The 13,797-nt window shown below is 50.2% G+C and overlaps 2 protein-coding genes across 2 annotated transcripts, besides 1 other annotated feature; one reads left to right on the forward strand and one right to left on the reverse strand.

Annotated features, from left to right (window-relative positions):
* Positions 1–13,797: part of a sequence feature (contig 1.7 1..773302(-1)) that runs on past both edges of the window.
* On the reverse strand, positions 5,688–7,417 carry sclB (the record flags this gene model as incomplete). Its single annotated transcript, XM_653097.1, has 2 exons — positions 5,688–6,728; positions 6,788–7,417. The coding sequence occupies 2 exons, from the start codon at positions 7,415–7,417 to the stop codon at positions 5,688–5,690; spliced, it is 1,671 nt and encodes a 556-aa protein (XP_658189.1).
* Positions 9,058–9,826, forward strand: ANIA_00584 (uncharacterized protein; the record flags this gene model as incomplete). Its single annotated transcript, XM_653096.1, has 2 exons — positions 9,058–9,237; positions 9,653–9,826. 2 exons carry the CDS (start codon positions 9,058–9,060, stop codon positions 9,824–9,826), a joined length of 354 nt encoding a protein of 117 aa, XP_658188.1.

Raw genomic sequence — 13,797 nt, forward strand, 5'->3', positions numbered from 1 at the left:
TTGCAAGGGGTATTGTAGCCTTTTTAGAAAGGCTATAACTGCTGTAATAGAGTCCCTCTCTACTAGGTACTTTAAGAGTTTGGCTATAAGTAGTTTAATATTAGTAATATACTCTGCTTCATTGCTGGTATCTATAATTATAGTATTTATCTATCTATCCAGGGACTAGAGTTGTTTCAGGAACTAGGAAATAATAACCTGGTAATACTCTGTTAGTATTTTAAAGTATCTATCCCCAGCTAGGCTTGCAGCCTTCTCTGATAGTAAGAAGACCTTGCCTTATTTAGTTGTAGTAATTATATATCCTATTAATATTACTTGCACCTGTATAATCCTGTCTAGAACTTTCCCTACAAGGGTGATCTAGATACTATGTGGTCTAATAGCCTAGAGGCTAGAGGAGGCCAGGAGGTGGAGGAAGATGCAGTGGTTAGTCTTATTTAACTACTTCAGCTTTTATTATGCTGGTTGCTTGGCTTGTATACAGTATTCTGGGGTAATAGTTTGCCAGTTCCCCTGACCAGCTCTTGGGGCTGTCAGGGATGCCTAGGTTGTAGGCTGCAAGGTTTGCCTCTTCAGGGGGCCTTTACAAGCTTCAGGAGTGGGAGGTTGGTTTGGCTGTTCTATCTGCCTAGATGGCTGTGGGGGTGCAACTGCTGTTATTAGAGGAATCTGCTGAAGGGAGTCCTGTTTTGCTAGGGAAACAAATCTGGCTGCAAGCCCCCAGGCCAGGTCTCTTGGGCAGCCCTGTAGAGAGGAGACAGTTAGATCTAGAGCTTTGGCAAGAGAGGTCATTGCTAGTTTCTAATTATTAAGAAGGACTAGCTGGTTGTCTGCTACTATGCTGACCTGCTCACAGATTAATAGGGCTTGCAGCAAATAGGATACAGGGACTAGAGCTGCAGTGGGAGTCTTCTGTGGGGAGAATAAGGCCCTTCTCTTCAGGGAGTTCCGGGGTAGGGGGGTCGGGGTGGTAGGTCCTGAGGGGGGTTCAGAGTTTTCACCCAGGAGCGGAGTCCCCGGACGGGCTCCGCCTGGGGGGGAGTCATCCACCTCCATGGGGTGGAGGGAATGATCGATGAGCAAAGCGTAAGAGATCAGTTATTAGAGCAGTAGGGGGCCCTGTTCTCCCCTCGTCGTGGTTGCTACAGTCTTTGGTCGTAGCAGGTGCGGGCAGATAGGGTACGAATTGTCACGTGCCTAGTAGTGCGGATTCTCACGAGGCAATCATTAGCAGTGCTCGCCAATCCAGTCCGAGCTGGGATTTATCTGAACATCCGTGCAATTTGGTCTGCAGTAAGTAAGGATGATTTTCTTGTCACAACTGTGAAACAGCTGACGATTTCTCGATGGAGATCCTATTTGATACACCTTGTCTCAGTAACAGGCTCCCAGCGAGGAAAGGTAGAGCAGCATCATTGAAGGATTACGTTACGTTATTTATCTGGCTCTCAAAGCCTTAAAGAATAATACTGTAATACTTCTATAGTACTGTGGTTGCATAACCACTTGTGCGCTTGGAAGCATCATGCTACTCGTATTGCTTATTCAAGGTTTATTATATACCCGCCTAAGAACGAGACACTATAACTTAACATGATCCTATCCTAATTTATATTTGCATTTTTATGGCACAAGATATTGTTACTTATCCGTATGCGTCGTTTGATATTTCTCCTTAGCAATAGAGTCAGCAGCAGTAACTTCAGTGGGAGGCAAAGCCGTAGCATTCGGAAGGCAATATAGGTCGCTTAGAAGCGTCCATAACTTTCCTTCAAATTATATTTCTTCGATGCGAGTAAGCTTAGCAGCTAAAAACAACTTCATCTGGAGCTGATGCAGGGTGCCCAGTAGTCACAGAGTCCCAACCTGAGGAATGTTCTATCAACCATAGTTGTCCATTTCTGAGTAAACCAGCTGTGGGTTGTTTATGAAGAGAAACTCTCGTCAGTCTGTACTAATCCGCAGAAGATTAGTTGCTACATGATTTTGAGCGTCAATCCTTCTGGTGCTACTGGACGTGGACCTATAAACAACAACCTTCTTTAGCTGTTGAAGATGGAGCTCGAGCTGTAGACTCGTCATCACTCTTTCCTTCTTTGCTTCAAGGCCCTTTGGTGTCCCGCTCGTGACTGCGTTCTCCTTTGTCATCTGCGTCAAGCCCGACGGGCCTTGCAGGCTTTATAATATTATAAATTTAGGCTAGACTTTAAACTTTTCTACCTCTGGTTGCAACAGCAGAGTGTATTATCGGAATTGATATTGAGTATTGGAAGACATGCGCCACTGGCATTGAGGCTTTATAAGAACTGGGACCAAAAATGGCTAAAAGAACAGACAAAGACTGTCGTGTCCAGCATGCCCTTAACTATTCCGATCAAGGTCTATCAACTAATTTGAAGGAACCCGGGATAGTCAAGGACTCTGCACCATCATCTAGGCCACCTTTACCCTTACAGGGAGGCTTGGGCAAACGCAGAAACCCACTAGACTGGCTTCTCACCTAGGAGAGCGAAGCTCCCTTCTTTGTCGACCTTGGCGTAGCAATGGCCATCGTGTCCAGCCTGTCTGCTGGTCTGCACTGCCTCCTTTGCTCGCGGGCGCATCTGCCTCTCATACTCTCTGATGGCGTCAGCCATGGGCATTCGACCATCAGCAGCGGCCTTGACAATTTCGCGAGATGACAGGCATCCACAATGGCATGGTTCACTCCCTCGCCGTGGTCTGTTCTCGTGTTAGTTCAATTAGGCTCGGTCCAGTTCGGTTCATTTCTGTCCAGTTCCGCTCGACTTTGGCTCCGTACAGACAGGCAGACTTACGAATCACCATACAATGCGCCGCATCACCGATCAAGGTGCAGGGGTCCTAATTGTACCTGCATATCTGCACTGTAGCCTATATCAATCATAGCCAGGCCAGTCACCACATTCAGATGCGGATGGAATCGTCGTGCTTATCCGTTTCCATAACCACTTGACCTTCGTGGTACTGAACCCCTTTTCAGGGCCGAGCTATAGTTGCTGCCTGGTATTCGAGTCCGAGGCTACTCTTTAAGAAAAGGGAATAGATTTCTTTTTGTATTGATTCATTTTTCTGGTTCTGCTGTTCAACAGTTCAGGCTCAATACCTGCGGCGTGCGTCTCTTTCCGTATACCGAATGTATAAAATCATGTACTGTACAAGGGCTTGTGACAGTTTATTGTCTTACCAAATCACGTGTCACAGATCTAGCCCTGATTGTTTTCAACACATTCGACCATTGGGTGATTCTTCCCCTTATGATTCAGGGTGGGCGACTTGGTGGGGTACTGCGTTATAGCTATCACGACGACACAATTTTCTACGTTGCAGCAATATCAAGGCTATGGCGGGGGTAGACTCAACTTAAAGTCTCTGGTCAGAATTATTACATGCGACGGGTTCCAGCTTGCACCCTGAACGATTCTTTCGAGCATCGTGCAGTTTCTGTAGTCACCTGGCGTTGTCTAATCCTGATCAGCAGGGTAAATAATATAATCGGGACCAGTGCTTCAAGGCCAGGACTTGGTTTGGATCAATGCGTCTCAAAACCCTACTTTCACAACGAGGAAAATGCACATCGTTGTTGACGAGCAGTTACTGCTTGTATGGCTCTATAGGAATTACCACAGTGATTTGGCTGCCGTAGATATTGAATACTTGATAGTTATAATGAATGACGGAAATATGACCAGGTTGATACAATTGCCGAAAATAGATTCTTGCAGATTTGAGTGGAATCTGGGCTAGGTATGCAGGCGCGGGTACAACAGCCTGGTTATACTCTAAGCCGTGAGCTTATGCAGTCGCTTTATAGCTCAATAGGGGAACTATATCACAGAGAGGTGGAAGTGGGCATTATAATCCTAGAAGATCTGGATTTGGGGCATGGTCTAGAGGGAATCTACAGAAAGCAAAGTGCTGGCGCTTTAGACCGAGCAAAAAGAGGATATTAACGTAACCTGTTTTCCCCTTGACTGGACGTAATGCAGCCTTGTCTACGAGCTTCAGGACAGGCTAAATTCCGTCAAAAGCATACCTCATGCTGCCATTTATGCTGCCTCCAGTAGCGTCGGTTCGTGCGAGTGCCGACGGAGTTGTAAAGTGGTATATACTGCCACGTACTTAAGTTACCTTCTACTCCATCTTCTTGCTCCGGGCAGCCGTGCCCCTATAGCTCCACTTGAATAATGCGTGCGTTCTGCGCGTCTTGTTTGTGTGGAGCTTGTCCGTGGCGAGATTCCATAGCATCAGGTCAGGGCTTGGCGTCGCAAAGCCCTAAATCTGCCACATATACCCATTGTATCTTTATCATTACAGGTTGCAGGTTCGCCTAGCATACACTATATAAGAGTTTCGGGAAGTGCGACCTGACGGGAAAACCGGAGCGTATCACCTATCGGGCCCTTTCCTGTTCAGCAGCTATGTATTATCTTATCACTGTGGCGTTGCCTGTGAGACGGTATATATCCTTTGCGCTTGGGTCTTTAAAATACAAACCGGGGGTTCATGGCCAGGAGATGGATGAGTTTAATCTATCTAGCTTAGCTGCCCATTTCACTGCAGCTACCTGAATTAATATGCTGTTCTCAGGAATATGGAGCGAAATCATAAGTAGTTGAAAGGTCGCTGGGTTTGTGAAGGAGGGGAATCTACGCTGAAAACCGCGCAGCAACCCGTCACTGGGTCATATCAAGTAAAATCTACCTAGGTCTTCTCTAGGCGTGAAGTAACTTGATACAGGAATGCCGATGTAGACGAGGAGCGCAGACAAATGCCACTGGCAGCAAGACGGAACTTCCAGACGGGACTTTTGAGGAGCTCTGACTCTAGCGTGATTACAATATGGATATACCCATTCCAATAAAGAGAAATTAATTATCGCCTTTCCGTTCCTGCAGTGCCGCTGAATCCTCGAGTTGGGAGCATACCCAACAGCTAGCGAGAGCAGCATAATCTGATTGTACTCTACTCACTAAGAGACATACATACAGCTCTTGCTTGTGTTCTCGAAAGTATCTCAGTACTTATAATTAGACTCAAGCGACAAGTAAACTCGTGTTCTCGATATATTATATTGTATCTAATCAAGGTATCAAGGCAGGGTAGAAGGGCTCCGTCCACCTGCATTCGCGAACATTAGATACAAAGTCGTTCGAGGAACCCTTAGAATGCAAACGGATGATGGTACAAAGCAAAGTACAGTATAAGTTCAACGCTGTCTATCCGGACAATACAACGCGATGAAACCTAAATCAAATCCTGCCAGAAACGCTGAAAATACCACGGGAACGCAATGCATGCCATGCAAAGAACAGAGCAAGATGAGCCAAGACGCCGATGCAAGAATATCAAGGGACAAAGGAAATAAGTAAAGAGATCGCAGAAGGATAAAGGAAAGGAAACGAGGGAAGAAAACTAGTTAGTATACAGTCAGTCAAACAAGCTAGGTGCAACCCGATACAGTATTCATATCCATATCCATATCCGCCTCCTGCTGACCTGCCGGAGACCAACCATAATTATTTCTAAACATGATAGAGACATAGGAAAAACACATAAGTATCGTGAGAAGTCGTAGGCCCTGCTACAAACATTAAGTATCCAGTATGATCAGATTCAAATTTTCTGACACCAGAGCTCCAGCTCTAGAGTGATAGGCGGTTGAGTTAGTCGTTGACCATATCATCCAACGCCATTTTACGGCGCTTTGCCGGCCGCGACGAGTCGCCCTCTTCCGTTTTATGCCCATGTCCCCGATCTTGATCCCTTTGTCCACCATACGAACGAGAAGCTGGTGACTGCTGAACTTGCGCCCCGGGCGAGGAGCTCAAGCCTAGTTGGCTTTGGCTTTGGCGCTGCCCAAGGTCGGTGACTGCGGGTGTCTGAGCCTGCCGCATCTGGCTGCTAGGAGAGAATGGCTCCATGAAGCCCTGGCGGGGCTCTGGAGTTTGCTGCTGCTGCTGTGGAGACCATGTTGAGGAATATGGATCGCTAATTCTGTGTGTCTGTGCTTGCGGCAATGGTGGCGGCTGCGGGTTGGCAACGGGGGAAGGATATATTGGCGGCAGCCTAACGGGTGACTCCATGTAACCCTCACGAGGGTCTCGCGGTGGTGGACCGGCATCGCTCATCGGTATCCGATTCATGATACGCGAGTTTGGGTTTTCCGGGTATGGTGAGATTGGAACGCCGTAGGGCTGGTACTGAGGAGGCGACGGAGTAGGATGAAGATGCATTCCTGGGTTGGGATAGGGGCTCGGCCGTCCGACGCCCATGCCCACGCTCATGCCTGGGGGTATACGACCAGCTGCCAGAGCTGGATTGTAACCTGTGGAGATTGGGACATGTCCCGTTGGTGAGACTGAAGTCATTGACTGGGTAGAACCAGAGGATGAAATTCGTCTGTGTCCGATTGTCCGCTGCGTCAGGGAAGGGTCTATTGTATGCGAATATACCATCGGCCACCGCTGGGGTTGTCCAGGCGGTAGCCGTGCGCCCATCAGTCCGGGTTGCGCTTGGAGCTGAAGGTCAGTCATTGGGCGAAGTTCGCGAGATGATGTCGTGCGGTGCATTGGCCGTCTGGCTTGCCCTTGGTCAGTGGGTGCACCAGGATGATCCATCTGCGTTGCGTACGTTCGGATGGAGCCTTCGTCCGCCTTCAGCGGTGGCCGTCCTCGTTTCTTATGCGTGACATCGACGCAGGTATCCTGCGCTCAGTTAGCCACCGTCTCTCCCGGATTCGGTCAGACCAGGATAGTTGACTTACTGCCTTTCCAGACAATACACACCTCCGACAAGGCCGGGCTGGGTCGCAGCCCAGGTGTTTCTTCTTGCAGTTCACGCAAGCGGACGCAACATGGGCTTTTGTGCGCCGGACGGTCTTTTGTGGCAATGCACGAGACGCCGCAGCCGTTGCGGTTCCATAAGCGGGCGGATACGTCACTGTCGATGGCCCTGCCGACGGCTGTCCGATGAATGTCGGCGGAAACCGTGAGGAAGTTGGCTCGCTAACAGCGAGCGGCTGCGGCAGAGTCTCATAACCCGGCGCTGTTACGAACCGCTGCAGCGCCGGCTCCCGAACCGTGACATGGTCCGGAGGCGTTGAAGAGACAGGCCGTGGAACAGCTGAAGTCACCGCGGTCCCGGCAGGAATGGCGGCGGTGGTCACCGGCTTCGGCAGCTCCGGGTGGTCAGGGCGCCTGACATTCCCTAGAGTCTCCAGCGGGTCGTTTTCTGGATCAGAGCTGGACATAGAGGGGAGAGGGAAATCCCTAGGCGTGTACCGCCTCGCATTTGCAGATCGCGGCCGACTCAACAAATGCCGCTCAGGGCCGGGGTAGCGAAGATGTCCAAAATCTGACGGCACGAAAGCAGGAGGGAGGACGAGTGATTGCATCTGGTAGTCTTACGGTGAGTTGGTTTAGAAAAGGGCAGCATATCCGGCACTCAAAGACCCTCGGTTGGCGGGCATAGTTGACCAGGCCAGAACAGAGTAGGGACGGCCGAGCTTATAATCAGTATCAGTCAGCAACAAATCGCAGTCGGAGGAGTCACAAAATACCAGACGACGATCAGATCGTGACGGCAGGGTTCGATGGCTTCGATGGTGCCCAGGCGGGCTGGATTCATTGCAGCATGGTGGGCGATCACTGGAGGAAGGGCCACAAAAAGCAATAACACCCGTATCTTACCTGCGAACCCGTATTTTTCCCTTCCTTTTTTCCTTTTTTCCCTTTTTTGTCCCTTCTTATTTTTCTTCCCTTTCCTTTCTTGGGGCTTGCAGGTATTTCTCCGGTGACGGTAAGGGCGGGCTATACAAAGTGAGGCGCCAGTAATAGTCCGTACGTCAACAGACAGGGTCGGGGCCGTAACACCCAGGAAGGCCGGAGAAATAGGAAAGCGTCCAAGAACAAGGAATAGGAGAATTTGCTCTAGCGTCGGGTTCTTGAGAGAGACGAGCAGGAGAATCGAAAGAAGAAAAAAAAAAAAATAATAAATTCTCGATGCCGGATGCGAGAGATATTCTCCTGCGGTCGTACTGGCAGACAAGGCAGCGTCTGCTGCAGGTTCGGGCAAGGTTATAGTTCCTTTTGCAGACTGAAGTAGAGACAATGGAGAACGGGATGGCCAGTGCTCACGCCTGGACTATCACCCGATAGAGGAGATCTCCATTGCGTCGATCCTGCTGGCGATAACCAGGTGGGAGGGAGGGGGTGCGTACTTTGAGTAGTGGGTGGGAGGTTGAAAGGAGTAGGAGTGTGGGTAAGGAGAAGAATAGTGCATCCTCCAACGTCCAGAGCTCAATGGGGACCACATCAACCTTCCAGTTCCCTCACCGAATGGTTCCCGGGCGGGCCTATCAACTCAGGACTCATTACTTTGAAGTGGTTATGCTAGATATTACAGAAACTGTACCAGTGATTATTCCCTAAGATCTACGACTAGAGCGCCCACAGCTGTCAGACTCCTTGAAGAGGCCCCAAGGGGCCAAGGCACTAGGCCGCCAAAACGGAATGAGGGCGGATCGTCTTATTCGACACTGCCCACGATCGACACTGTAGCGCCAATAGTCCATCACTTCGAGGCATAACGTCCTTCCCAGTTGAGCTTGTCTACATCTATAGTACCGTCAGCTAATAGGCTAATTGCGATAATGAATTAATATTCCGTACATCTTCCTGAATAAGATGCACATCCATGATCCATCCCCCCCTACGGGACGGGCGCGGCGCATGTCCACGCGACTCGGCTTTCTGTACGCGTCGGGGATTTACCAAGACAGACGGTTCCAGGGCCCCAAGACAAACTAGCGATTGCCCATCTTCTGAACTAGGAGACTTAGGACTTTAGGAGAATTTCGCACCTGAATCATTAGTGGAGCGGAACGTGGAAGCTCGGATGGGCGACGCCCATCCATGGAGTCGGTCTGTGCCTAAATATTGAGAACTGACTGGCCCCGATAGCTTCCACTCTCTAGCTCTCCCGTTCTGTGGTAAATCTTGTTCTGCTATTCTGGTGCGCACGGTACGCCCGGCAATGAGCGCTACGGCCTACATCTGGCGTTCCCGCATCGCGGGCTACCCCATCCTTGAAGGAAATATGAACGAACAGCGAGAATTTGCAAAGAAACAGCAGGGAGTTCGGAAGAAGGAAAGGCAACTGGTCATCACTGGTGATGTCGCCTACCCCGTGACGTCGGCGTACCGGTACATTGCAGTACGTTGGGTATTCGTTAACTCGGGAGGCCAGGAAGCTACCAGAGCGATGGTTTCACCGTGGGTTCTCAAAATGTCATAGAGAAAACGGGATCACCTTCCGGCTGGACACTCGTGCATCTGAACTCTCGCTGACTCGAGCAAAGTTCAGTGCACGCTTGAACGGTCAAAAGTCGGGTCGACAACTGACGCCAGCTCAGCGGGCCAAGCAATCGATCGTCTGGAATGCCTGTGGCACGCCGCATTCTCCGCAGCAGCCCTGGTTCCCATGCATTGCAGACCGACCCCACCCATGAGATTCACACCTCGACCGTGCAGATGTTGCAGTTACTGGTCCTTCGCTTGGTGGCATCAGAGGCAGCCCGCATGGGCATTCATGCTAGAAAATGATACCTTTAGACTTTCAATGTTTAAAGCCAACCTTGAATATCACCTTCGCTATGGCCGGTCGGTTTGACCAGCACAGCTCCAGACGGAGTCCGATTCCGAAGCGTGGCGGCGAGGTCAAGACGAACCCTAACCTCGGCGCTTATTGTGATATTGTCCCGCAGCAACGATTGTTGAGAAATGGAGCTAGCGAGGTAAACTGAAGAACCTGAGTATCAAAGTGACATCTCGTTACTCCAGTGTGGCTGCAGCTACTGCAGTCTGCGGCAAGGTGGAACGAGTCTTCGAGCTTGATCACCTGAGCTTTGGACTGTCTGCCAGCATTGACGAGAATTCTCCGTCGCTCGGTTCAGCCAAGGCAACGGCTCAAGTATAGTGTCAAAGGGGAAAGCGGAAATATGAGTCTAAAATCGACGCGGCGTCCGCGGAGGAAAGTCGTTCATACCAGGTTTTCTTATCCGCGATCGTTCGCAGAGCGTTGACGATCATGATTGCATGTAAATCAACCGCTGGACCCCAGTGGGCCCATCCTGACCAGTGAGCGATGAAAGCTCTGGCGCGTCAACATCTGACCTCGGGAATTTCCTATAGGGCATGTGAGCTCTACTATTGGCCATTGCCTGGCGAACCGGGCCAATCGCAGGTGATGGCAAGCTAGAAAAAGGAAGAGAAAAAGAAAGAAAAAGCAACGAAAAAGGGGGGGAAGCCTTGATTCTCAGAAACTATCTAGGAAACCAATTGCTGCTGTCCAATGATCGAAGCACCAGCACTAGGCAGCCAGCCAGCCTATCATTAGACGCAGCAGCGAGAAAACAGTGTACCCAAATGTGAGCAATGGGAACTTGAGTCTTGTGCGACATCCCTCACGCGGTGACCACAGTAAGGGGCTCGGGATGGCTCTCCTTGTCAGCGCTATGCGATCGGTGGCCACTCGAGTGGGCGGCATGACGGCGGGCATTGACCCTACGGCGAGTCTAGGTGCTCATCGAGAGGGGCCTAGAGAACGGCGCGGTTCATGCAATTTGGAGATGGGGCCAACGCCAACACGATGATCTGCAGTATAGGCCTCAAAAGGGTCAATAGCGTCGCACGCTAAGCTCGTCGTAACCTGAACAGGTAAAGGGGCGGGTGGATGGCGGATGACAGTGGATGATGTTAGGGTTGAAGCTGAAGATGACATGGAAGAGGCGAGTGACAGTGACGGTGATGCAGCGAGAGGCGCAGGAAGATGTGACCGGAGTGAGCTCTACATATTCGAGGTTCCTGCGAGACCATCCAAATGCCCAGAGTCAGCCTAGCCCGGTAACTCGATCAACACAGCTGCTGTGTCACCCAGACAACTGGAGCAGGATATCACTTCAGGCGCGTTTAGCTAGAGAGGCAGAAGCTCCACAGCTGGTATCATCGTACAATTGTTGTAAATATTGTCATTGATCATGATTAGTTGCAATTCCGAAAGAGATGGTGCGATAAAGCTGGAAGGACTTTTGGCGAGGAGTTGGCGACCAAGGATGGCCCAGGACGAAGTCGCTTTTCCCACAAGCGGTTTAGCGGATCCCGTGCAGTGTCCAAACCGGGACTAGCTTCTAATAGCGCTCTATCCACGATTCCCCAGCTCATCTTGAGTTTCCTCATCTGCACAGTGACAACTGAATGACAACTAACAACTGACAACTGACAGTCTTGGACCACACCATCTCCATTGTACCGGACAATTTCGTCGATCTTCTTTCTTTTTCTGCGGTTCGTCCGTCGCTGCTTGCTCGTCACACCGTCAGCCGCTTGGCCATCCTCGCTAGCTCCTCTGAACGCCATCCGGGCAGTCGGTTTTCTCACAAAGACGACGAAATTCACCGTTCCTGGCATCTATCTTCATTGACTGGCGGGGGCCGACAACCCGGTAGCACCCATCCAAATCTTCCGGTTCCATCGCCAGGACGAAATCTTCCGAAAGGGTCTTGTCCAGCAGACCACAGACAGCTCTGTAACATATTCCTCTGTGTCCTAGCCAGGGAATCATGGCCCCGGCACTGGCGGGCCACCGTTGCAGTGCTGTGAGATCTCATCTCTCAGAATAGCAATAGCCGACACCTATTCGTGTTTTCCAAGTCTTAGCGTACGCCGGGCTCGCCGTTTTTGTACGACCTGCAATGGTTCGTGGTCTGTCAGTCTAACACCAGGGAACCCTACGAAGCTCTTGAAGGTTCGGCCATCTGGAGACCGTGGGCGATGCTGCCTTGTTTTGCAAATACAACGTCACCCCGAAATTTCACGGAGTACAGCAGGGATAGTAAACTAGGGCAGATTCATGACTTGACTCCTAAACGGGCATCGTCTATCGCCTCATTGAATTCAGTCCAAACAGGGCTCCTCCAAGCTCTCTAATGATTGCGCTGCGTCTCCCCAAAACAAGTATACTTGCAGACAGCCTCCTGTACAGGATGAAGTGCTGGCTGGTAGGGACCAAAAGTGGACCGCTCAATATGCAGAGGGCTTTTTTTCTATGATCTCACACTGTGGACGGCAAAGAAGGGATTCAATTATTGCTCTCCTTTCCGCTGAGCCTACACTGTATAACGTCCATCTCTTCAGCGAGCATACCCAATCGCTCGCTAGGCACACTTTCAGGACCTTGCACGAAGACTGGCATCATCCCACAACGGCTATAGCCTACCTACACTGGTGGTATGGCGGAGATGCAACAGAGGATGTCGTCTCATAACGTGGTTTCCGCCGCGCTGTGCAACCATACCACTCTCACATCATGCTCCTGATAACGTCTTATGGTAACAACAGACGGTTGACGTACATTGGCGACTGCTTCCATGGCAGACGGTGGGACCGCTCCATATTTGGTCAGTTGCGTAAGATTTTATGCAGGAAGCGATGGCGGCTTCACTCATAGTTCCTATACATCGGTGATTACTGAAAGGGAATAAGGCCATCAATAAGATCCACCATACTGGGATACATTGAGCCCTTGCAAGATCTCGACGGTACTTGCCCAATCCGGTTGTGACACTCGGCAGGAAGTTCAAAAATAGAACGTCTGTTCAACGGATCTGGTTTTTGCCCCGAGATGGAGCCCAGCAGGCCATACCTTGCGTGATTGACATAAGTTGCAAACTTTGAAGAAGTCGGTGAGTATGTGACCAGTACCAGATTCTGCGGCTACCTTTCAAGATTCTTCAGACTCTAGATACTGCAACGTTCACTTAATGGGCGATAGTTTACCGTCTTTCTCCTATTATCGAAATACAGCCGCGTCGGATCCGGCTCGGACCGTAAATAGTCTACTTTCTACCAGTTCTCACAAGTGAACATGGTTCGATAATTGCCTAAAACATGTGCAGTAACAACACGCATGACGGTCCATAACCTACCAACAAATGCCTTTGCAACGGCCAAATGTGGACCAGAAGTGACTTGCCTAGTGACTCCGGTAAGCGTCCGCCGAATTAAGTCAACAAAGCCCGTCCGGTGTCGACGGTTAATACCCAAGCTGGTCTCCACAGCACCCCTTCAGTATCTTGGATAATAGATCTGTCCTCGCCTTGCAGGTGACTGAATTATTGTTTTCCAGGAAGTCTGTCCTTTCTTTCTCCCGTTCTCCATCTCTTTCGAGTGATAGTCTAGTCAAATGGGCCACAGTGGGTCACGAAAAGCAAAAAGTACTCGGTTGATCCTCGACTTATGCAACCTAATTTATCCTGCTGCTGTGCGTGCCAGGTCGGAGTTCTCACTCTTGAGGCTTGATCGGCTGATTTATTCGATATTCGGTCAAATTCGCGAGTCTCAAGGCATGGGCTAATGCTACCGCATCAACCGCACCACCTGACGAGGGACTCAATGGCTCTGCCCGGCACGCCCTGTTCGCCGGAGTCAAAAGAAAGTCCGGATCTCTTTCCATATCCCTAGGTACCGAATAAGCCTATTTGAGGCGAAAAGTGACCGGAAAATTTCAGGCGGAACAAAGCCGATTATTGACACCGCCACAATATCCCTCCTTCATCTTCAATTATAGTGCGCGCTATTGCGGCCAAGATTCCTCGTTTGTCGTTCTGCGTCAGAGTCGCCTGCATGAAATCATAAATGTTGGTGATGTGACTCGGAGAATCGGATGTGATATCTTTTGTGATGTGTCTCCTGCTGGGCCCAATAATATCGAGACCGA

This window comes from Aspergillus nidulans, chromosome VIII (assembly GCF_000011425.1).
Source record: "Aspergillus nidulans FGSC A4 chromosome VIII".
Taxonomy (NCBI): Eukaryota; Fungi; Ascomycota; class Eurotiomycetes; order Eurotiales; family Aspergillaceae; genus Aspergillus; species Aspergillus nidulans.